We start from the raw sequence: 25,239 nt of genomic DNA on the forward strand, positions 1-25,239 counted from the left end.
CTTAATAATAACTGACCAGAGGAAAAATGTAACCATATGTTTATATCAAGAACATAAGAATTAAGCAAACTCTTAAAGTAATGACAAGAAGTTGTGAGAATATGATGAGACAGTAAGAGTTTGATTGTGAGGATTAAAATTCATTGTCTTGAGATTGGAAATAGAAGAGCACTTGCTTAGCATGTAAAAAGCCCTGGGATTCCTTAGCTCCACATTTTAAAACAGTTATTCTTAGGCTAAGGAAAGCTGGACTGTGTTTATATGACCATGGCTGATCAACGGATGCTTCATCACCGTGTTCTGTCATGGTACCTCTCAGAGTAGCTTAGATGGACTTGACCAAACAGGTTAGCAGTCCATCTGACAAGACACAATATAGCCCTCTGCTTTCTGGATTGGTCTTTTTATTCTCAACTTTATTCAGCTAAGTCTGTCATACCTTTGAGTTTTGGTTACTTGAGGGTTTTGAAGTTGACTTGTGACTCCATCATGTATGATTTTAGTTATCTTTCTACTTCCCTGCTTGGAAGTCTGGGAAAATGTGGCATCTTTATAGTTGCAGAGGTCCTCTCCCCAGGCCACAGGGATGAGATTCAGCAGTATAAAAAGGAGTAGGATATAGAGTGCTGAAGGGTTAGCTAGCTGGAAGCAGGAAGTTTTCTTATCAAGAAAACTGAAGTTCAGAGTAACTGAGTTTCAGCCTTGGCATAAGCCCAGCTAAGTAACACAGAACAGAGGCCAGCCAAGCGGAGCAAAGCTAAGAGAGAACATAGCTTTTAAACCACACTGCTTAGAGTAATGAGAGGCAGTACACACACACACACACACACACACACACATACACACACACACACACACGTGCAAGCATGCATGCACGCACGCACTCACACTAGATTGTTTTACATTTTATTAATCTGTTTCTAATTCCATATGCTTTGTTGCTGCTGTAGAGAAAATAAAGCTAAGTGATAACTTCTTCTTTGGGACAGCTATGACTACTAACTAAGGATTATTTAGAATAACATAGACAGTAGGAGAATCCTAAAGTCCTTTATTATTATATATAGACATGTTTAATTCCTTATCTTCCTTCAGTCTTATCTTCCATGTTTTCTTTTTAAGTAATAATATGTTAAACATATTTAGGTATCTTTTTCTATGTCAAATATTAGAGTCTTAAGTTGGGGTCACAAAAATACAAGACTATCAAGAAGTAGACTATTTTTAAGAACTTTGGCTGCATGCAGACCAAATATTCTTATTTTTAAAATGTATCTTTCATGTTTAACTAAGAATCTTTCTACTAAAGCCAGCCAGAAAACAGTATCAAGTGGCATTTTGCCTGCTTCCATAGTGTTTTTTATATGGGAAACACAGATCCAGGGATTTAAGAGGTCAGCATTATATAGCATACAGATACAATGTTCCTAACTACAATTATTGTAAAGGTTGTTCAGTTTTTAGCAATTTTTTACTGTTCTTATATGTATGCTATTATTCAGAAACAGGCTTTATCTGGAGTTGTGACTTGAAGCTCAAAAGTATTCCCTAAGGAAGAGAATGTATGTAATCTATTCAAAGCCTGTGCATAATGCTTTAGCAACTATGTTCAATGTAGATTAACCTCTAAGGACATTAAAAACAAAGCACTAGCCAGGTTGTGGTTGTGTACACCTTTAATCCCAGCCTTCTAAGGCAGAGGCAGGCACATCTCTGAGTCTGAGGCCAGCCTGATCTACAAAATGAGTTCCAAGACAACCAGAGTACACAGAGAAACCCTGTCTCAAAAACAAAAACAAAAAAACAAAGAAAAGCACTGAAAAAAAAAAAACAATCAATGACATACAGCAAAATCCTGAAATCAAATACTAGATTATAAATTATAGCTATGCAACTAATGTCTACAATGGGTAAGGCACAATTTGAGAAAGTTTAGATAACAGTATTGTCCTTAGTAAATTATGTTCCTCCGAATATAAATAAATAAGCAAGAAGCTGAAGATACAGTTCAGTTGTGTAGTGTTTGCCGATATGTGTGAAGCCTTGGGTTAAATCCCCAACATCACAAAAGTAGAAAGAAGAGAAAAAAATAAAGAGAAACTAATAGTTTTTCTGAAAAACAAAAAGGGATAAAGAAGAATGAGAAATAACTATTTCCAGGGGTTTGGGAAATGAGAACATGGAGGTTTGTTTTATATAAGATGGTCATGCAAAGTTTCACTAAAAGATACTATTTGAGTGGATTTATTGATAACTTGTGTAATAAGACTATTCCTGGGAAGATGAAACATACAGTCTACTCACTCCACATAAGGAGCCCACATCCATCTAAAGTATGGATACCACTAAAGTCCAGATTGGTGAACCAGTGAGTTTTATTGGGGTTATTTACAGGAATATGGGTGAGGGGTTACAGGAGCAGAAATGACTCAAAGATGGCTGCATCACCAAAGCTCACCCCAGAATGGGTGACAGCCCAAACCTGAAGCACAGTTCACAGGTTACACACAGCCCAACAGATTGGGACAGCTGGTCTGGTCTCAAGACTCTTCTTTGGCTTGTCTGAACATCTTCTTTATGGCTTGACTCTTCTGAGAGTGACTCTCAGCAGTCTATTGTTTATTCTGGGAGGGAGGAGCCTAGTAATTCTGGTTAGTTTCAGAGACTTCCTGAAACCTTTGAGTTGTTTAGCTCCCTGCTTAAAAAACTTCTCTGTAGGGTGAATATTTTGATCAATGAGGAAACTGTTACACAACAACGCTAAGGAAAAATAAATTCAACTTTTATGAAACATGTTAGCATTTTTTGTTAATTTCAAGCTGATTTACTTGGTATATTATTTCATTTTTAATCTGTGCATGTCTTTTCCAGTAAGGTATGTTGCATGCAGACAACAAAGAGTTTGGACCTTGATTTCACTTCAGCCAGCTGACCTGAATCTTTTAATTGAAAAAGTAAAACATTTAATATTATTGTTGAGAGGTATTCCCAGAGTCCTGTAATTTTGTTAATTCTAATAATTTTCTTCCCTTTTCATCTTAGAAGTTTTCTGGTTAAATAAGTAGGCCAAGTCCTGTTTTCTTTTTCTACTTCTTCTATGTTCATCTATTTCTATGATATTCTCAATACTACTAGCTTTTAAAAATAAAAATCTTTTAACATAATTCTACCTTAACAGAAAATTTGCAGCAGAAATACAAAGAATTTCCCTACATCTTTAACCAAGATTTTCCCCCAAATTAGTGTTGCATCAGCCTCTCTATATATAATGCATATTTTTTTTTCTTGATAGCTCCATTTCATTACTATACATAGTAACTTTAATTGTGTGATTCAAGCTGTATCTACCAGGTTTCTTTACCACAGAGTTGTTTTTTTCCCTTGTAATTATCTATGAGAAAATGCTTAGAGATTATAAATGTCCTGCTCTTCTTTTCCATTACTTCTTCTTAATTTTTCAATTAGCTTACAAAATATTAGATTCAATTATAACATTTTTGATAGAATTCCTGACCACTTCCCCAGCTACATGACCACACATGCACTGTCCAATTGCCAAGCAAGAGGCTTAGTCATTCCAGGGCCTTAGGTCCTATGTAATCTGTGCACTGTGTGGTCACATAATTGTGTGATCACACAATCTATGCGCATTCATGGCATAGCTACGTAAGCCCATATGCACATGTGCAGGGGAATTCATAAAAAGCGGGTCACAGACCCTCCTCTCTTATCTCTCCCTGCACCATCTTCAGTAGGCCTAAACATATCCTCTCTGTTCCCCTTTCCCTAATAAACTCTCATAGTGGGTTTTGTTGTGCCTCGTAGCTTTATTTGCACAGTAAACAGCACCACTTAATGAATAATACAACACTGCATAATAACTAACAATTTTAATGTGTGTGTATATATATGTATATAAAATATATATATATATATATTTTTTTTTTTTTGACAGGGTTTCTCTGTGTAGCTTTGCGCCTTTCCTGGAACCCACTTGGTAGCCCAGTCTGGCCTCGAACTCACAGAGATCCGCCTGGCTCTGCCTCCCGAGTGCTGGAATTAAAGGCCTGCGCTACCACTGCCTGGCTATATTATTGTATTTTAAACCTAGATTTAAATCTGAATTCCACATATGAGAGGGAACATGCAATATTTGTCTTTCTACAAATACTCATTTTTCATCAAATTTTCACCCTAGAGTTTGAGCATCTATTGGTAAATCTTGCTTGAATCAATTATTTCTTAATTATTTCCCAATTTTTAATTTTCTTATTTTATTTATATTTACTAACTGAGATGATCCCAAGAAAGTTATTGACCACCATGCTAATTAAGTCAATTAAAATTTTATTTCTTTTATTAATGACCAGACCAAAAGTGGACTCATACCTCTGAAAAGTTTCTTGGTACCCGGGCTCAGACAAATCTCCAATTCCATTAGTGTTTAAAGTGGGGACTAATGATAACTTCTTTTTCTGTAAAGCTCAATGGTATTTTCCAGATAATACGTAAAACATTTGGGCTATGACAGTCCCAGAAGGATTAGGGAGGCAAATGTGGCTGTTAGGGGTGGAAAGCTGAGAAGGGACCATGCAGGCACAAAATAAAGTTAGGGTAGGATGGCATTGCCATAGTCAGTTCATTAACCTGAATTATGCAATAAGAGCTTTCCCTTTTCCCTATTAGGTTATTTAGTTACATCATGTGAACTTGTGGATTCTCACTTATTTAACTAGTTGTATTTGTTACTGTCATCTGTTTAGATGTTCAGACGGTCTTCCATTTAGTGAGTGAAAGCCTCTTGTAATGTAATGGCGTGTTCTTGCAGCCTGGCTCCACCCTTTTCCAGTAACCCTATTACTTTCTGATCTAGAAGTCCAGGCTACCTTTTGTCTTCCACACCTGCCAAATTGTTATGCAAAAGTCTACCCGGCTTCTTGAGACTGCTCCTGTAGAGTCACACTGGTTTTTTGTTTACTTTTCCAGTGTAGATCCTGGACAGCTTTTAGTACTTTCTCAAAAGTTGGTATGGTCAAATTAATTAGCACATGAATTGCTGTGCTCAGGGCTTCCTTGATGAGGAAGGTGTGATGGTGAGAGCAGTTCTAGCTGTTGGTTGGAGTGTGAGGTACATTGCCTCAGCAGTCAGGAGCAAAGAGGTGAATGCTGGTGCTCACTGGGTCTCTCCCTTTCATTCCGAGAGCCATTTCTGTTTTCTAGGCTATATGACAGTACTAAAGACTAGAATCATACCCAGTTCTGCCACTTCACTTTGATAATGCTTGCTTTCCTCATTTGTTAGAGGAAGTACTGTCAGTCTTACAAGATTGTCAAGGCCAAGTGGAACCCCAAGTGTATACGAACTTAAGTATTGTTAATTAGGGAGTTAATTCTTTCACCTTAGTAGCACAAAAATGTGTCAGATTATATTCATGTCCTTCATCTTTCTCTGAAATAAGACCGTCATTAAATTGATTAATCACTTACATCTAGAAAAGTGAGAAAATATTGTGCTTAAATGACAAATTCAAGGTCACATCATAAGGGATAGAACTAAAATTAGATCCCTCGTCCCTTGATCCCATCTTTCCCCCACCTTTTCTTTGTTTCAACCAGGATAATTTAGTTAGAATGTGGCAAGGCAAATCAAGGCTTTCTAATAGGAAGAACTTCCAGATCTTCCCTCGGGGACAGCTTCTTCAAGTCTAGTTACTAAGACGCTCTTAAATTCTCCTGAAGTCTCATCTCAGTGTTTGTCTTCTTCTGCCTAGATATTTCAGTCCCCCAATTTCATAGATGTGTGCTATGCATGCCTAACCTTCACAGAAAAAGAGAAGCAAACTATTAGAATTGCTGGAAAGAGCTGGGACAGAGGACTGTTCTTCTCTTGTTAATATGGCTTCATTTCTACTCTATAGCCATGTACTAGATACCAGCAGAGAACCTTGTTTGTCAGATGATGGCAGAAATTCCAAAGTGATACATTACTTCCCTATCCTACTTAAGTTCATGGGCTATCACTGTCTTGGGACTCATAATAATCCATTTAAAGTGAGGACATTTGGCTTATTTAGTTACTCAGGCCTAAGGTGTAAAATAAGTAGAATGCTAAATTTAATGAGTTAAGTTCTTTCTATGCACATGTGTTAGAAGAACCTCCTCACAGTATTGTTGTTGATTTGTGCTGGGATAGTTTGTGGACATTTATGTTATTGTGTTATTTCTCCTGTTGTTGGGACCAAATACCTGACAACAGCAACTCAAGGAAGGGAGGTTGCTTCACAGTCTGAAGGCGCAGTAGACCCTCAGGGCAAGGAAAGTGGGGCCACAGAGTGACTCTAGCTTTGGGCAAGAATGTGAGGCCCATTGCATCAGCAGTCAGAAAGCAGAGGGGAATGAATGCGGTACTCCACTGGTTCTCTACTGTGTACTTTTTATTTGGTCTAATACCCCAGCCCAAGAATGATACCATCTGCATTGAGATAGGTCTTCCCATCTCCTTAAAACTCTCTGGAAATACCTCACAGACACATGTAGACATTTGTCTTCTTTTTTTGTTTTGGTTTGGTTTGTTTTGGTTTGGTTTGGTTTTTTTTTGTTGTTGTTGTTGTTTGTTTTGTTTTTTTGTTTTTTGAGACAGGGTTCCTCTGTAGCTTTGGAGCCTGTCCTGGACTAGCTCTGTAGACCAGGCTGGCCTCGAACTCACGGAGATCCACCTGCCTCTGCCTCCTGAGTGCTGGGATTACAGGTGTGCGCCACCACCACCTGGCAACATTTGTCTTCTAAAGCATTCTAAATCTCATAAGTAGACATGATCATCTGTCAAGTATATTCTTAAAGACTTCAAAGCAATTTTATGTGAGTTATATCTTCATGTCACTATAGTAGAAATTAGAACATTGAACTTTTAAAATATATTTTTCCAATTTATTTGTTTTACTTAATGTGTATGAATGTTTTGCCTGCATTTATGTCTGTGTACCATGTGTGCCTGATGCCCAAGGAGACCAGGCTAGGTTTTAGATTTATGACAGTTGTAAATCGCTTTGTTGGTGCTGGGACAATTTCCAGCAGGTCTTCTGGAAGAGCAGCCAGTGTTTTTTAGCTGCTAAGCCATCTCTCCAGCCCCAAATAAAACTTTTTAAAACAGGAATATATAAGAACATATTCTATGGAAATAAACCAGGTGTCTGTGAACACATAAACAGATTGAAAAATTGTGGTGTATGCAGACAGTGAAACTCAGTCTTAAAGAAAAGACTGGGCTGAGGGGAGGGAAAAAAAAGAATGGATAAGAATATGAATATGAATGCCATTTATAACAATATGGACAAACCCAGAGGGCTTTTTGCTCTGTAAAATATGCCAAACATAAAAGGAGAATACTACATGATTCTGCTCCTATGAAGTGTCTAAAGTAGTCAGATGTATAGAAACAGACTAGAATGGCACTTGCCAAAGGGTAGATGAGAGAGAAATGCTGAGTTGTTACTCAACGGGTATAAAGTTTCAGTGATGCATAGTAAGTCCAGAGACCTACTGTACAACATAATGCCTATATATGTTCTATGCTTAAGATTTTTTTTAGAAATGTAATTCTCATGTGTCTTAGGGTTTTTCCTGTTGTGAAGAGATACCATGATCACAGCAACTTTTTTTTTGGGGGGGGGGGGGGGGGGGGGGGAGTATTGAGACAGAGTCTCTCTGTGTAGCTTTGCACCTTTCCTGGAACTCACTCTGTAGCCCAGGCTGGCCTTGAACTCACTGAGATCCACCTGCCTCTGCCTCCCGAGTGCTGGGATTAAAGGCATGTGCCACCACCACCCAGCTCATAGCAACTCTTATAAGGAAAATAATTAAGGTGGTGGCTTACAGTATCAGAGATTCAGTCCATTATCATCATGATGGGGAGCATGGCGGTGTGCAGGCAGATGTGGTGCTGGAGCTGAGAGTGCTACATCGTACAGGCAACAGGAAATTGACTGACAGTCACACTGAGGGAAGCTTGAGCAAAAGAAACCTCAAAGCTGCCTCCACAGTGACATACTTCTCCAACAAGGCCACACCTCTTAATAGTGCCACTCCCTTTGGGGTCCATTTTCTTTCAAACCACCACATGGTATTAAATGTTCTTAACAAACACACACACAAAAGAAACTCATGGAACAGAAGAAAACTTTTGGAGGTGATGGACTATGTTTTTCACTTTGATTATAGTACCATAACTATGTGCTTGTATCTAAACTCACCAAGCAATGTACATTAAACATGTGAGTATTTATATACAAAAGAAAGATGTTTTTATTTTGTTTTTATGTTGTGCATGTTTTACATGCATGTATGGCTGTACATTACATATATGTCTCATGTCCAGAGGCTAGAAGTGAGCATTAGACCCCCTGGAACTGGAGTAACCTATGGTTGTGAGCTGCCACATAGATTTTGGTAATTAAACTTGAGTCCTTTGGAAGAGCAGCCAGTGCTCTTAACCACTGAGCAATCTTTCTAGCCCCCAGAAAGCTGGGGTTTTTTTAAAGTATTTATTAATGAGTAAACAGTTCAAGAAAAAAAATGTATGCAAGTACACATTTTGTCACCTGTGAGAATAACGATGCCCACAAAATAGCCTCTGGGAAAGTTCTCCTTTATCTTTTTCTTTTTGTATCTCTCTCTGTGTGTGCATATTCATGTGTATAGGTAAGCATATGCATGTGTGCAATTGAGTTTGGAGAGCAGAGGACAAACTTGGGTACCATTCCTCCTCAGGCACTATCTTGGTTTTTAGAGATAAGGTCTCTCACTAGCTTAGGGCTTATCTAATTAACCTAGGCTGGCTTATCAGCCAGCCCCAGGGATTCATATGTTTCCATCTCCTCAGCAGTATGTTAACAAGCATATACCACCATGTCTGGCTTTTTATTACATTCTGGAAGTCAAACTGAGATCCTCATGCTTGGGCAGCAAGCATTTCACTAATTAAGCAGTCTCCCTAGAAATCTCCAGACCACATTCTGAGAACTTCTATCTTCATAACTTTTTTTTTTTTTTGAGACAGAGTCTCATTCTGTAGCTCAGGCTGACCTTGAACTTACCACAATCTACCTGCCTTGGCTTCCCAAGTGCTTGTGTTATAGGTCTGAGCCACCATTCTTAGCTTACACAGCATATAAAATATCCTCTGCCTTCTCTTTTTAAAATGTGTGTGTGTGCTGTAGATTAAACCCAAGACTCATGATGCTCATGAGCTCTGCCAGTGAGCTATGCCTCAGCCTAAACCCATTTTACTAATAGTGCACATTTAGATCATTTCAACTTGTCAGTTATTAAAAATAATGAGTATGTTTGACATATACTGATATACAGGTGCAAGCTCCCTGGAGTTTATACCTATGATTGGAATTGCTAAATCATAGGGTAACTATATCCTCTGATTTATTCAGTAATGCATATGATGCCCTACCCTAGTGACTCAGCACCACACTTGACATCAGATGTTACCAGAATCAGTATGGAAATCTTATCGATTGATCTAATGTCCCTTTTCAAAATGTGTCTTCCTTCAGGCTCCAAACGAACCATATATTGCATTAACTGTGTCGTGTTCACCTTCAGAGTCTAGAACAGTCTTGTATTTTTCTCTCTGTAACATTGACAAAGCTAGTTGTATTGTGTTAACTGAACCTCGGTTTTGGTGTGCCTGACCTCAAGATTGATTTGAAGCTGAGCTGATAAATATGTGTTGTTCTCAGCTCATCACATAAGAAGATACATTGAGTGTGTTCTGGGTGGGCTGATATTAGCTTTGATCCGTAGGTTGAGGTACCTTTTCCCTTTCCTAGAATGAGTCTTTCACTTGGATTCTGGGAGTTCACACTCATTTTCTTTTGGTTTCACTTTTGGACCACTCTTTAATCTCTTTGCTAGCTCTTCTTCTCTAACTGATGCACATTGAGTGTCTTAGAAAACATCTTTTTCCCTCTTTTCTTGATTGTGTATTCATACTCAACAAAATCTCATTTAGTCAAATGATTTTACATACCAGTAAACATACTGATAATTCTCAAATTTTTTCTTCAGTTCTAGCATCTCCTTTGGATTCCAGACTCAGTTATATAATTCCCTAATTAACATTTCCATACTTTAATATCTAATAGGCAGCTCACAAGAAACAAGTTTAGAAACTCAATTCCAGATCTCTTTCTCTAGTGTTTTCCATCTCAATAAAAGGTATCATTATTCTCCCAGCTGCTTCAGCTAATGACATTGTTCCATGTATAATTCCTCTTTTTCATTAGGTATGACTTTAATTAGATTGATTTTAATTGAACATTTAATGTGCTTTTATAGTTTGCTTGCTAATTTTTGACTCTCTAACATCCAATCAAGTCAACTCTTCCTTCAAATGTACTCTGAATCCAATTGCTTCTTCTCTAATATCAAGATTTCAATGCACCGTTATACTTTGCTGTGTGTAGTGGGGTAGTGTTCATGCATGTTTGGGTGCACGTATTCACATGTGTATAAGGGTATACTCACCCATGCATGCACATGTAGATAGAGCCAGAGGTCAGCTTAAGGTGTCTTCCTCTATTGCTTTCTACCTGCCCCCTTTTGAGACAGTTCTCTCACTGAACCTGGAGCTTGCCTTGTAGGCTAGACTGGGTGGCTAATGAGCCTCTGGAATCCACTAATGTTTCAGGTGCACACCACTAGGGTCCACTTTTATCACTTTTATGTGAGTGCTAGAGATTTTAACTCTGGTCCTCATTCTTGAGCAGCAAGCACTGAACCTTCTTCTCAGCCCTATTCTGTCTTTGGTTTCTTTTATTCTGATACAGTTCATTTTAAGCATCTGGACACTCCCTCATAATATCCAACTCACTCAAAGGTACCTACCATCTTATCAGTCTAGATGGCTTTTTTTCTGTTTTCAAACTTCCCAAATTGTATACTGTGGCTTTTTGTCATTTAATTTTTATTTGACTTCTTTCATGTAGCCTATGTGAAATTCAGCTATGTTGTTGCATATAAATATTGTTAGCAATAGTTCTTTTGTGCTGCTTATGGTGTTCCTCTGTATGAGTATACTACATTCTGTTCTTCTGTTTGGCATTTAGGTTGTTTCCAGCATTTACCTCGTGAAAAATGCTGTTATAAATATCCTAGCACATGTCTGTTGGTGACCATATTGTTTATTTATTTCATTGGGTGATAAGGTATACAACTAAGCAATTTTCCAGAATAGTTCAGACTAGCAGTGTTGTATTCTAATTCCTTCACCATTGTTAGGGATAGATTTCAGTCCTTTTAGCTTTGGGAATTTTGATGGGATATAGTAGTTTCAAGTACTTGTATGTCTTTGTATACTATATTTATATTGATGTATGTGAGTGCTGGAGGTCTGAATTCAGATGTTCTCAATTATACAGCAAGTACTTTCCTGGCTGTACCATCCCCCAGCACTCCACACACATACCTTGTCTTTTGAGTTGAGTTCTCTCATTGGCCCACTTCACTAGGTAGCTTAGGCTGGCTGGCCCAAGAGCCCCAGCTGTCTTCCTATTTCTGTCTCTCCAGAGCTGGGATTACAAGCACACACCACCACACCTAGCTTTTTTTGTTTGTTTCTTTTGGTTGTTTTGTTTTTCAAGACAGGGTTTCTCTGTGTAGTTTTGGTGCCTGTCCTCGAACTCACAGAGATCTGCCTGGCTCTGCCTCCTGAGTGCTGGCGTGCACCACCACTGCCCGGCCCCCACCCATCTTTTTTAGATGGATTCAGGGTTCAGACTTTTAAGTCTTTGTGTTTGCATAGCAAGCAGTTTAGTGGCTCTCCACCCAGTTAGGTCTCCTCAGTCTTAGGCTATTCTTCTCTAACCTGTTCTCCACATGACTAACTTATATCCAGCCATGCTGACATCAAACAAACACCAATATCTTCCCACTTCAGAGTGTGTGTTTGCTATGCATTAGACTTACAAACTAGACTTTGAAAACTCTTCTGTGGGGTCTTCATAGGCTTGTTCCTTGGAACAGTGTGTAAATATTTTCTCCTAAAATAAGGCTTCTCAAACAATGTAGTATCCTTATCCTGCATGAATCATAGCACTTGTCACTACCTGACATTATGTTCTATATTTGTTCCCTTCCATTTCTCCCACTAAGAGATAAGCTGTGTGAGTGGAAACTATGTCTGCTCAGTTCACTGTTCTGTGCCCAGGACTCAAAACACTATATAACCTATAGCAAGTGCTCAATAACTATTTTTGTAACGAATTAGGTATTCTTTATCTCTAAATAGTCTCAATTTGAGGAGAAGATGAATAAATGGCATAGAATTAAGTAGTCCTGTAACACAGATGTCCACAAAATACTTTAGGAGTGCTGACTTAGTGGTGGCCTGGTCAGAGAAGACTTCAGTGAGAATGTGCTCCTATTTTAAGCTTTGAAAACTAAGTATTGATACATGTCCAACCAAGAATAATAAAGAGCTCAGTACATAGAGCAACTCAGACATAAAGGTAGTGATGCAGTGTGTCGTCAGATAGAACTAACGAGTGCAAGGCAGAGGCAAAAGCCCAAACTTCCTGGGAATCACAAGAAAGCCTTCAGATTTTTACCTTAAAGTTAATAAAGAGCAAACACTTTAAGTTGAGGAGAAACAATTTCCATTTTCATGTCATTCCCCTCTTTGCACCAATCATACTAAAACCTCAGCCATGTTGATGTAGCCTTGGCTATTGGGGCTCAGTTTGAAAACAGAAGTTCTTGCCTCCCTGAGTAACCTGGGAGAGGCACCACTTCCTCTTCTATTAGATCTTTAGTCTCATCAGAAGAAGGCTGTAGACTCCTGAGATCTGTCCCAGTTCTGAGCCTCTGGTTCTAGCCACAGGCTTCACCTTGAACTTGGGTCATAATGCTTCTCTAAGATACTTAGGAAATTTTTTAATATTTTCTTGCATCTACTAGAAATAATTAAAAGCCTTCAATTGTAGCCAAAATAAATTCAATTTACTTTGTAATTTTCTAAGCATCTAGGTCCAATGCCAAGGAACTAGGTTCCTGGACAAACTCCTTGGACAGAAATGCAAGTTATTTTTCCTTCTGTCTGGGATGGTATGCTGGCTGATCTTATGTCAGCTTGACACAAGCTGTAGTCATCTGAAAGGAGGGGACTTCAATTGACTAAATGCCTTTATAAGACCCAGCTGTAAGGCATTTTCTTAGTGATTTGTGGGGGAGGGCCTAGCCCATTGTGGGTGGGGCCATCCCTGGGCTGTAGTCCTGGGTTCATTAAGAAAGCATGCTGAGCAAGCCACTGGGAACAAACCAGTAAGCAGCACCCCTCTATGGCCTCTGCAGGGGCCTCCAGGTTCCTGCACTGTTTGAGTTTCTGTCCTGACTTCCTTCAATGATGGACTACAATGTAAGCCCAGTAAACCCTTTCCCTGCTTGCTTTTTGGCCATGGTGTTTTATTGCAACAATAGAAACCCTAACTAAGACAGATGGGAATACAGGAGGAGAGATAATAGAATGAATCTTTTTCTTACAGTTGTGATTCCAAAGAATCCTTCCCCTGCGTCTGATGTGAACACTGAGAAGCCCAGCATCCACAGCACCAAAACTGTCTTGGAGCATCAACCAGGGCAGAGGGGGCGCAAACCAGGAAAGAAGCGGGGCCGAACACCCAAGATCCTTATTCCCCATCCCACCTCTACCCCATCCAAGTCAGCTGAACCTTTGAAATTCCCAAAGAAGAGGGGTCCCAAGCCTGGCAGTAAGGTAGGTAAAAATGTGGACTTCCCGGAAAGAGGTACGGGACATCAAAGAGGCAATTCGTCCACACATTTCATCTCGAAAAGGAGCACATCTAGCCCTCTTGTCTACCTAGTTGGTGGTTTTTAAGAGAAATCTAGATTGTCATCCCTATTTAGCACTTATCTGGAGTTTGCTAATGTTAGAGATAGAATAGTAGGGATAGAAAACCAATTTTAGTTTTTGAGAGATTCTATCCAATGTCTTTCATAGATAAAATATTCTGCCTCTCATTAACCTTCACAGAATAGATGCCCAACATGTAAACAGAGAGTATATTAATTCTGTAAATGTATTTCTTTTGCTATTGCTACCTTTCTCTTAAAAGCTCCATTTAATTATTTAATGTCAGACTATATTAGATGCTATTGCATCCATATCATGATCATCACAAAACTCTGGGAGGTACTATTAGTGTTACTTTATGATGGAATAAATTAAAACTTAGACATGTGAAATGATTTCCTGAGGCCATATAACAAATGATGACAAAGACTACATTGATGGGTCCCTAGATCTAGTTCCAAGGTTGCTACTACACACATCTTCTCTACCTAAGGGTCTTATGCTTTCCTCTAGTGTGGGAGAAGATCAAGTCAAGCGTCAATGAGCATGGTTACTTGAAAGTACAACCTCTTAAGTCATTCAGCGTTTTCATGGATAGCTTCCCTAGCAAAAGCACTGGTGTAAAAAAGCTCCTCTAGGGCCCTTGTTAGCATCTCACCTCCACTCACGTCCTAGTGATCAAGGATTTCTCAGAGCCTCCCTCCTGTATTTGATTACTTGAATCACCCTGTGGAAATGATGTCCTGTTCTCCCTGGACCTCCATCGCAGTCTCATATTTTCCCCAGAGTTGGTCATTAGGTTGATTTGCTGTGCTTATTAGTAGCTAACATTAGTCCTTATAGAATATAAGCTCCTCAAGGTCAAGCTCCTAATCTTTCTCTTCTCTTTTCCTCCTGCAGTGCCTTGTATCTCAGTCTCTTGGGAGATGTTCTATATATGCAAGATGGGTGGGTGGGTGAGTGGATGGGAAGATGGATGGTTTTAGTCCTGACATCACCACTAGTTTTTTGTTTTTTTTTATTTATTATGTATACAGAAGAGGGCTCCAGATCTCATTACAGATGGTCATGAGCCACCATGTGGTTGCTGGGAATTGAACTCAGGACCTCTGGAAGAGCAGTCAGTGCTCTTAACCTCTGAGCCATCTCTCCAGCCTGACATCACCACTCTTATTTTTTCTTTTTTTATTGTATTTGAATTCTGAATGCTTAACCTTCCTGTATAACATTCAGTGCTATTTCTGATCCATTGCCCCTAATCCTAACCCTGGTCCTGACTCTTATATACTACACTGTTATGACTACTACTACTATTTATTACACCATTACTTTATTCACTCTTCTCTTTCTCATATTGTAGAGGATAGAGGAGAGGCTGAAAGAAGGCCCTAAGGATGCCGGGGCCAGAGAGCCATGATTTTGATTATATGGGCATGTCTTGAGGGTAGTCAAAAGAGGGAATGTGTGTATCTAAGAAACTCCAAAAACCAAACTGGAGAGCTAGTAAATGGGATCCAGCAGGTCTTTGTCTCACTGTGAAGGAGCTATCTTAAATAGAAGTAAGCCCTGTGGTTGCAAGTGTTTTCTCGGGACTAGGTCGCTCTGCCAGGAGTCTATTTCAGGAAGAGGAAGGCAGAAATATTGAAGATGATTTTTTTTTCAGAAAAATGATTTAATTGTATTTTATCTGTTACCTGTCACTAAATCCTTTTGAGTTTGTTTTAGCATACATTTTGTAGTTAACAAAGTACAAACCATTTAAATATATTTTTTCTAGAATTTCTCTTCAAAATAAAAGAGTAAATAGGAAGAAAAGACATTGAAATCCTAGAATCAGAATGCTAAATATTAAAATTACTATAATCTTCAGTCTTTTTTAATCATAATTTTTATTGATTCTTTGGGAATTTTACATCATGCACCCCAATCTCACTTATTTTCCAGTCCCTGTGTATTTGCCCTTCACCCTTGTAATGTCCCCCCAAGGGAAACCTTAAAAAGAAATAATAAAAATAAAGAAATATAAGAGAAAAATAAAAATAAATACAAAAAAGAATATTAATTAAAAAGAAAACAAAGGCCAAAACAAAAACAAGAAAATTGACTCAAGGAAGCAGCAGGTATCTGAGAAGAGTGTCAGCAAGGGTCTAGTATTGATAGTGTACCAGAAGCCAGAGGCCTTGAACCAGACCAACACATTACACAAAGAACATTTGCAAGGAAAGCTTTTTGAGTAGAAGGATACACTGCATGATACACAGCAGCTCCCATTGCCACTAAGAGAATGGAGAGGCTGGGAAGATGGAGGGAGCGAAGTGGTTTTCTTTGTATGTTTGTTTGTTTCTGTTTTTGTTTTCTTGTTTTTGAAGATGATTATATTAAAGGACCTTTAATATCTTTTGAACACTAAGACCTTGGATATTATGATTGCTGTGCTCTGCACCCTTCAGGAAGTCGAAAACATAGTAGCCAGTGTCCTCTTTCCATCCTCTAGAAAGTAAACGTTCTCATGGTACCCTGTGTTTTGTATCCTAGCATCTGACCCTAATTCCCCACTTTTATTCTTTTGCATAAATCTATAAATTTCTTCCATGTGATGATACTGCTTCTTTTTGAAACAAAAAGAAAGTCTTAGAAACCAGACACATCTAGGCTTTGGTCTGTAGTCGGAAGGTTTTCTCAGGTCCCGTCTGGCCCCACATTCCTCTGGTTCTGCCTGACCCCGGGTCCCTCAGCCACTTATAAAATAATCATTCAGAGGCTTAATATTATTTACAAACTGTATGGCCTTTGGCAGGCCTCTTGCTAGCTAGCTATTTCATCTTAAATTAACCCATTTCTATGAATCTATGTTTTGCCACATGACATTACTGGTCTGCTGGCATCTTGCTTCTCCTTTGGTGGCCTCTGGCATCTCTCCAGGCTCAACCTTTCTCTTTCCTGTCTCTCTCCTTGGATTTCCCACCTGCCTGTAAGCTGCCTTGCCATAAACCAAAGCAGTTTATTTATTAACCAATGGAAACAACATATATTCGCAGCATGCAGAAAGACATCTCACAGCATTGGTCTCATCCCCATTTATGGTCACCTTTGTGACTTTGGAACAGCTTCTTTCAGTGGGATGCTGAGCCCCCTTCTCCCCTGTTAAATGGAGCTAAGTTAATGCATGAATCTGTGTAATACATGTAATTACACCTATCTAAACTGCTAATGATACCTTCCATCTTTCTGTTCTCTTCTACAATATTTGGGTACTCAACTCATCAGGCTTCTCTCTGAGGGATCCTTGAAATAATAGCACCAACTTATTTATTTCCCTTCTATCATGACTTACTACTTACATGGAATTCTACATTCAGAAGTGTCTGATAATGTGAGCATATGTCCATTTCTAATGAGGGTTTTGCATGATGGCTTCTTCATATGAAGCCATTCCATGTATGGCCGCTACTGTCACCAGATCTCTAGGGAATATACCTCCCCAGAAGGCAGACAGGCTTATACAGCAGTGTACCTTACACAAGCACTTTGTGAAAGAGGATTTTTGGTCTTGTTAGTGGTTTCCTTGTATACCAGAAGACTTTTAGAAACTGTTTCTAGAAACATTCTAAGTTCCAGTAAAAAATAATAACAATAATAGGTTTCTCTCAGCTCTTCTTAATTACCCCCATTATTGGTAATCTATATTGTATGCTTCATGATCAACATTTATTAATACTTATATGTCAAGGGCCGTGTGAGGAATGACACGCAGACCTTCACAGAGCTCTAAGTTAACAGGAGCATCAATGTGCAAGCAGGTAATCATAGAACATGGACAATGCAACGTGTGGACTTAAGAGGAAAGTAAGAGAGCTTCCTAGATGGACATAAATTTAGACTGTAAACAAGAGAAAACATTTCCCATTGAAGAGAAAACTTAAAATTGTAAAGATGTGAGCCAGATAAAATTGCAGGGTTTTAGAGAAGTCGTGTAATCAGGAACTGTTAGATTATTAAGGAAAGGAATAGCAGGTAATGAGCTGAAGAAAGGAGGCAGAGGAAAGCAGCTGGTAGAGTCAGAAGGTTCATTTCCATTTAAAGAAAGAAACAAAGTAATAACATTAAGCTATAGCATGTTTTCTGCTTTTATCTGCCTAATTTAAAAAGTAAGATTTAGAGTTCTTATGATACTGAATCTAGCATAAAAGTCCATTGAGCTCTTTCTCTGTAGAAGACCAAAATCATGTACATACATTCAGAAAAAATGTTTACTAAGTACAATGAATATGTACAACTTTGGGGTCAGTTACTGAGTAGAAAATTAAGTGTGGTTCCATTCACAAATATGTTCATTTCATGGGTGTACTGAGTGCTAGGAATCAAGGAATGAAAAAGGAAGTTACCTTTCACGGGTAGCAAACTTTTCCCCATCCATTTTAACAGAGGAAACCTCGGACTTTGCTGAGCCCACCACCCACCTCACCAACAACCAGCACCCCTGAACCGGACACCAGCACTGTCCCTCAAGATGCTGCCTCCATCCCCAGTTCAGCCATGCAGGCCCCCACAGGTAAGAGCACAGGATGGAGCTAGCTGCACTTCGACCCTGAGGCATAGTGTCTACATTTCCTCTTGTCTTCACCAATAACTAACTCTGTCCACATGTAAACCTATGTAGGACCTAGGATTAAAAAACATTCTCAGAGGCTGGAGGGATGGCTCAGCGGTTAAGAGCATTAGCTGTTCTTCCAGCAGTCCTGAGTTCAATTCCCAGCAACCCCATGGTGGCTAACATCCATCCGTAATGAGATCTGGCATGCATGCAGACAGAATACTGTATACATAATAAATCAATCAATCTTTAAAGAATTCTTTATGGCATTTGAAATAGTCTCAGAGAAACTTTCATTTTGTCAGAGCAATAAAACACACACACACACACACACACACACACACACACACACACACACACACCTGGAGTAATTGTTCTGGGAAACTGGGGCTGGTTTCAGGGAATAGGGAAACACTCAGAGCTTGCTGGCCCAGTTTAAAGTAATGCTCATCTTGCTTAGTTGGATCATTCCCTTCTTACTGATCCCTTCCACCTTTCAGAAGCCTTATAGCATTCCATGAGGCTGCCACCATTCCAATTTGGATGAAAAGCTTTTGAATTTTAAAAAGCAATCTTAATGAGGGCAAACCTTGAGAGTGAAAATGAATTTTACTATGGAGACCAGACAATGAATGATTGATTCAAAGTAAAATTTGGTAGCTGATGAAAATGGATAATCAGCCTGGGGTGTGTGTGTGTGTGTGTGTGTGTGTGTGTGTGTGTGTGTGTGTTATACACTGGCACACGCAAAAGTCCTATCTGTCCCCGTTTTATAAACTATATATAATGTTAACTGTAAAATACCTATCCCTTTAAAGCATATACTTACCTTCCTGGTGGGGTGACCTTAAAGTACTCATCTGTATGTGTGCATTAAGATAGTTATGTGAAAACTTACTCTGTAGTTACCCTATCTTCCTCAGGGATGTCTAAGAAATGAGAATGACCTCCTTACTGCTAGATGAGTTAAATATGTCTCTGCACAGACTCTAAAATGTTAGAGACAGAAGGGCTACTCAGCCATGGTTTCCTCTCCAAATAACTTCAAAATACAGGGCCTTCCTGTACCGTGTACAAGGACTGTCTAGATGTTTTGTTAGTTTGGCTTTTGGTTAGGGAGGGGTTGACATGTGAATATTCAGTTGTTCCAACACAATTGTTGAGGAAACTGCCTTTACTCCTTTGTCAAAAACAAGATGACTCCTCCTGTGAGTTTATTTCTGGGCTCTATATCTGTTCTATTTGTCTATTTACTTACCAATATTACAGTGCTGTTTCTGCAGGGTTATGTACTAAGTTTTGAGGTCATGAAGTTTCAGGCCCCCAACTTTTGTCTTCACCTTTAATACTATATTGGTTAGTCTGGGTCTTTTGCTTCTCTGTGCAAAACTCAGTTTCCATTTGTAGCTATTCAGAAAATAATTTTCTGGGACTCTTTTTTTTTTTTTTTTTTTTTGCCAGAGCTGAGGACCGAACCCAGGGCCTTGTGCTTGTTAGGCAAGCACTCTACCACTAAGCTAAATCCCCAACCCCTCTTTTTTTTTTTTTTAAGTGTATGTGTATGTGCTTAGGTGTGTATGTATACATGTGTGCTGATGCATATGGAGGCCAGAAGAGGGCATCAGATCCTTGGAAATGGAGTTACAGGCAGTTGTGAGCAATCCAATGTGGGTGCCAGGAACCAAACCCCTGGTCTTCTGCAAGAGAACCACTAAGCTATCTATCCAGCCCTACTTTCTGGGGTTATGACTGGGATTATGTAGAATCTCAATCAATTTGAGAAAGACTAATTTCTTAACAGTCAGTTATATTATGCTCTCCACTAATTTGGTACTTTGATTTCTTTTCTTTTTTTTACAGAGTAACATGATATTACTATAAAGTCTCATATCTTATTATGTTAATACCTAAGTATTTCTCCTTTGGAACTATTGTAAATGATAATGTATTTTCATTAAAAAATTGTTAATATAGAGCAAAGTGACTTTTAAATATTAACCTTATATTCTGCAGCCTTTTACAATTGCTTTTTATTTCTAGGTTGTTTTTGTTTGCCTGGTTTTCTCTTCCTTCCTTCCTTCCTTTCTTTCTTTCTTTCTTTCTTTCTTTCTTTCTTTCTTTCTTTCTCTTTTCATATTTTCTATGAAGAAAATCATTTGTAATCCAGGGAAGGTTTTTTATTTGCTAATGTGTATACTTTTATTTTCACATCATAATGCCTTATCTAGAACTTCCATTGCGATGTTGAAAAGGAGAGGTGAGAGGAGATATCCTACTTTGTTCCTCATCTTAATGGGCGTTCTCTTAGTTTCTCACTGTTTCATATGTCAACTGTAGGAGTTTGTGTTTTACAAGTATTTAACAAGTTAAAGAAATTTCCTGTTTTTATTTTCTGAAGAGATTTTATTATAAATGAGTATTGTGTTTCTGAATATATTAATGTGCTTTTTATTTAGCCTGTAAATATGATGATTAAGAGGTTGGTTGTTTTTTGTTTTTTTTTTTTTTAATTTTTTGAAAGACAAGGCCTTGCTCTAAATCGCCTAGGCTGGCCTGCAACTCAGCATGCATCCTACACTGGCCTCAAACTCACAATCCTCCTGCCTCAGTCTCCTGAATACTGGCATTATAGATATGAGCCACCATACCAAGCTTACATTTATCAGGGGTTTTTTGCATGTTGGATAAATCTTCCATACTTGGGATAAATTCTGTTTTTCATGTCATACAGTTCTTTCATACAATAGTAGGTAAGATTTCTCTAATGTTTTGTTGAAGATTTTAACATCCATGTTCATGAGAAATGTTGGTCTACAATTTTTCTTTTAATTGTTATTTCTTTGGTTTGGTTTGACCTCATGGAATGAATTTGATAAATATTCCTTCTGTTTTTGTCTTCTAAGAGATTTGTAGAGTCAGGTAGTAGTGGCACATGCCTTTAATCCCAGCACTTAGGAGGTAGAGGAAGGCCAGTCTCTGTAAGTTTGAGACCAGCCTGGTCTACAGAGTGAGATCCAGGACAGTCAGGGCTACACAGAGAAACCCTGTCTCAAAAAACTGAGGCGGGAGGGAGATATATAAAATTGATGTAGTTTGTCTCTTAAATGTTTGGTAGAACTTACCAATAACCTTGTCTGGGCCTGGTACTTTGTATTTAGGAAGGTTACTAATTATTTATTCAGTTTGTTCAATAGATGTATGCTTGTTTCAATTTCTCTTTCTTTTTCTTTCCCTCTCTTTCTTTTTCCTTCCTCCCCCCCCTCCTCTGTCTCTGTCTCTGTCTCTCTTTCTTTTTTAATTTTTGAGACAGAGTTTTTCTGTGTAGCCCTTGCTGATTGTTCTGGAACTCGCTCTGTAGACCAAACTGGCCTCAAACTCAGAACTCCACATGCCTCTGCCTCTCAAGTGCTGGGATTAAAGGTGTGTGTCACCACCACCTAACTTTATTTTCATATTTTGTTAAGAAAAAATGTCCCTTTGTTTTGCCCAGACTGTCCCTGAACTCTTGAGCTCAAGTAATCCTAACTTAGCTTCCTGAGAAGCTATCATTGTACTCAGCCCTGTATTTTTCTTCTTGACTAGGTTGTCTTTCAACAAACTGTTCCATTTATCTAGATTAGTTAATTTATGGGCAAAAAAAATTTATTCATAATATACTCTTATTTTTTAAAGATTTATTTATTATGTATATAGTGTTCTGCCTGCATATATGCTTTCAGGCCAGAAGAGGGCACCAGATCTCATTACAGATGGTTGTGAGCCACCATGTGGTTGCTGGGAATTGAACTCAGCAACTCTGGAAGAGCAGCCAGTGCTCTTAACCGCTGAGCCATCTCTCCAGCCCTACTCTTAATTTTTTATTTCAATTTTTTATACAATATATTTTGATCATTCTTTCCTCTCCCCAACTGATCCCAGATCCTCCCCTCCTTCCTACCCACCCAACTTCATGTTCTCTCTCTTTTTATTTCTCTCTCTTCCCCACCCAAAAAAAAACAAAGCAAAATGAAAATTAAAACAAAAAGTAAAACCAAATATATGACAAAACATACCAAAGCAAAACAAAATCATGCCAGGCGGTGGTGGTGCACACCTGTAATCCCAGCACTTGGGAGGCAGAGGCAGAAGGATCTCTGTAAGTTCGAGGCCAGCCTGGTCTACAGAGCTAGTCCAGGACAGGCTCCAAAGCTACAGAGAGAAACCCTGTCTCAAAAAACCAAAAAAAAAAAAGAGAGAGAGAGAGAGAGACCTTTTTATGTTGACCTTGACATGGGGTCTGCCTTAGAGTAAGTATGGTTGATATATCCAGTATCACTCCATTGGGGAAAACTGAGTTTCCCCTTCCCAGCAGGTCACAATTATAAATAGCTTCTTTTTTGTCCCCTTTGCATTGGTAAGATTTTTGTCGTTCTGAGTTTGTGTTAGTTTGTGCATGCTGTCCCAATCTCTGAGTTCAGATGTGTATCAGCTCTGTTGTGCCTGGAAGACACAATTTCCTTGAAGTCATCTATCTACTGCCTCTGGCTCTTACAGCCTTTCACCTTTCCTCTTAGATCCTTGAGCCATTAAGAAACGAGTGCTCGAAAGTTTCTCACCTTGTACATTGTCTAATTGTGGGTGTCTGTGTTAATTCCCATCTACTGCAAGAAGCTTCTCTGATAAGGACTAGACTGTGCACTGATCTATAGGCATAGCAGTATGTCATTAGAAATCACTTTATTGCTGTTTCTTTAGCAGAATAATAGTAGTAGCTTTTACACTAAGGCCCATGACTTATCTAGTCCCAGGTTCTTGGCCACTTCATCAGTGTCCAGTATGGGTTCCATCTCATAGAGTGGGCCTTCAATTCAATTAAAAATGTCTGATTACTCTCGTAATATCTGGCTACTATTGCCACAGTATATCTTGCAGGCAGGTTGCTGTTGTAGAGCACAGATTTGTAGTTGGATGATAATTGATGATTACTTTTCTCCTCTGGTAGTGTGCAAAATGTCTTCCAGCAACATGAATATTAGTCAGAAATAGTAAAGCTTCTAGCTGACCATCCACTTGATTTCTCCAAATTCAATGACATGAATAAATGATGTCTTCAACAATATGGCCTTACCACCAGGTTGCGGAGGGTAACCAATAGCCTGTAATGTTTGGGATAGGGCCTCTGGGACCTATTTAGTCAACAACTCAACAATATGTAACCCACCTGGAACTAGAGATTTTAACTTGATGGCTTAAGATGACTAGTTGGGGCATTATCTCCCCCTTAGTAGCTCCATTTAAATTCTTTTCATATATGTGTGTATTTTGGGATGTTTCTAGAGTTGTAGGTTTCCGTATAGCTTTTCAAAAGGAAAACTCAGTATTAGTTGGCTCTCCCCATAGTCACTCCTTCACCCTGCTCTCTCATCCCCTCCCCATTTTATTCTCCTATTCTAGTTTCCCTTCATCTCTTTATAACACTATATTCTACTTCTCTCTTCTTAGAAGATCCCCTTCTCCCTCTGTTCCCTTACTATCTGCCTAACCTCTCTGTTTATTCTAATAGAAACACACATTTCTAAAGTTAAAAGTTAATCCATATAAGAGAAAACATGCAACATTTGTCTTTGTGGGTCTGGGATATCTCAAGATGATTGTTTCTAGCTCAGTCTATTTACCTGTTTTATAATTTCACTTTTTAACGGCTAAATAATATTCCATTGTGTAAATGTACAACATTTTTATTATCTATCCATCAAGTGATGGACATCTAGCCTCTTTCCAATTCCTGGATACTATGAATAGAGCAGCAATGAACATGGATGAGCAAGTGTCTCTGTAGATTCCTCAAGGCAGACATGTGATTTTAGCTGTCATAGTACTTCTTTATGACAGTGAGTGCTGTGATAGTGTGAATAGGTATGGCCCCCTAGACTCATGTGTTTGAATACTTGGCCTATATTGAGTGGTACTGTTAATAGGTGTGGCCTTTTTGGAAGAAGTGTGTCACTGTGGAGGTAGGTCTTGAGGTCTCATATATGCTCAAGCCACACCCAATATGACAGTCTCTTCCTGTTGCCTGCAGATCAAAATATATAACTCTCAGCTCCTTCTCCAGCACCATGTCTGCCTGCATGCCACCTGCCAGGATGATAATGAACTAATAAACCTCTGAAACTTTAAGCCAGCCCCAATTAAATGTTTGTCTTTATAAGAGTTGCCATGGGTGGGCTGAAGAGATGGCTCAGAGGTTAAGAGCACTAGCTGCTCTTCCAGAGGTCCTGAGTTCAATTCCCAGCAACCACATGGTGGCTCACAACCATCCGTAATGACATCTGGTGCCCTCTTCTGGCCTTCAGGGATACATGCAGGCAGAACACTGTATATATGATAAATAAATAAATCTTTAAAAAAAAAAAAAAAAAAGAGTTGCCATGGACATTGTGGCTCTTCACAGCAATAAAAACCTTAGCTAAGATAAGTTCTCTTGTGTCTGATGCATAAATGTCTAGAATTATAATATCCTCTTGGTGTGGTTTTTGCCTTTAATGAATATGTAGTGTCCTTCCCTCTCTCTCCTAATTAGTTTTGGTTTTAAAGTCTATTTGGTCAGATTGTAATCTGCTTGTTTATTGATTCCGTTTGCTTGGAATATTGTTTCCCATCCCTTTGCCCTAAGATGCTATGTGTCCTTGATAGTGGGGTGTGTTTTTAGAATACAGCAGAAAGATGGGTCCTGTTTTCTAATCCAGTCTTTTTATTGAGAAAATGAGACTATTGATATTGAGAG

The 25,239-nt window shown here is 38.8% G+C and overlaps 1 protein-coding gene across 11 annotated transcripts in view; it reads left to right on the forward strand.

Moving 5' to 3' along the window:
- Positions 1–25,239, forward strand: part of Scmh1 (Scm polycomb group protein homolog 1) — a 156,342-nt gene that overhangs the window by 106,136 nt on the left and 24,967 nt on the right. For all 11 annotated transcript variants that reach the window (XM_036178158.1, XM_036178155.1, XM_036178154.1 and 8 more), the window contains 2 exons: positions 13,551–13,780; positions 18,305–18,431. In XM_036178158.1, coding sequence (XP_036034051.1) covers positions 13,551–13,780; positions 18,305–18,431 — 357 coding nt within the window. The remainder of the gene's footprint in view (positions 1–13,550; positions 13,781–18,304; positions 18,432–25,239) is intronic.

The sequence above is a fragment of the Onychomys torridus genome, chromosome 2 (assembly GCF_903995425.1).
Source record: "Onychomys torridus chromosome 2, mOncTor1.1, whole genome shotgun sequence".
NCBI lineage: Eukaryota > Metazoa > Chordata > Mammalia > Rodentia > Cricetidae > Onychomys > Onychomys torridus.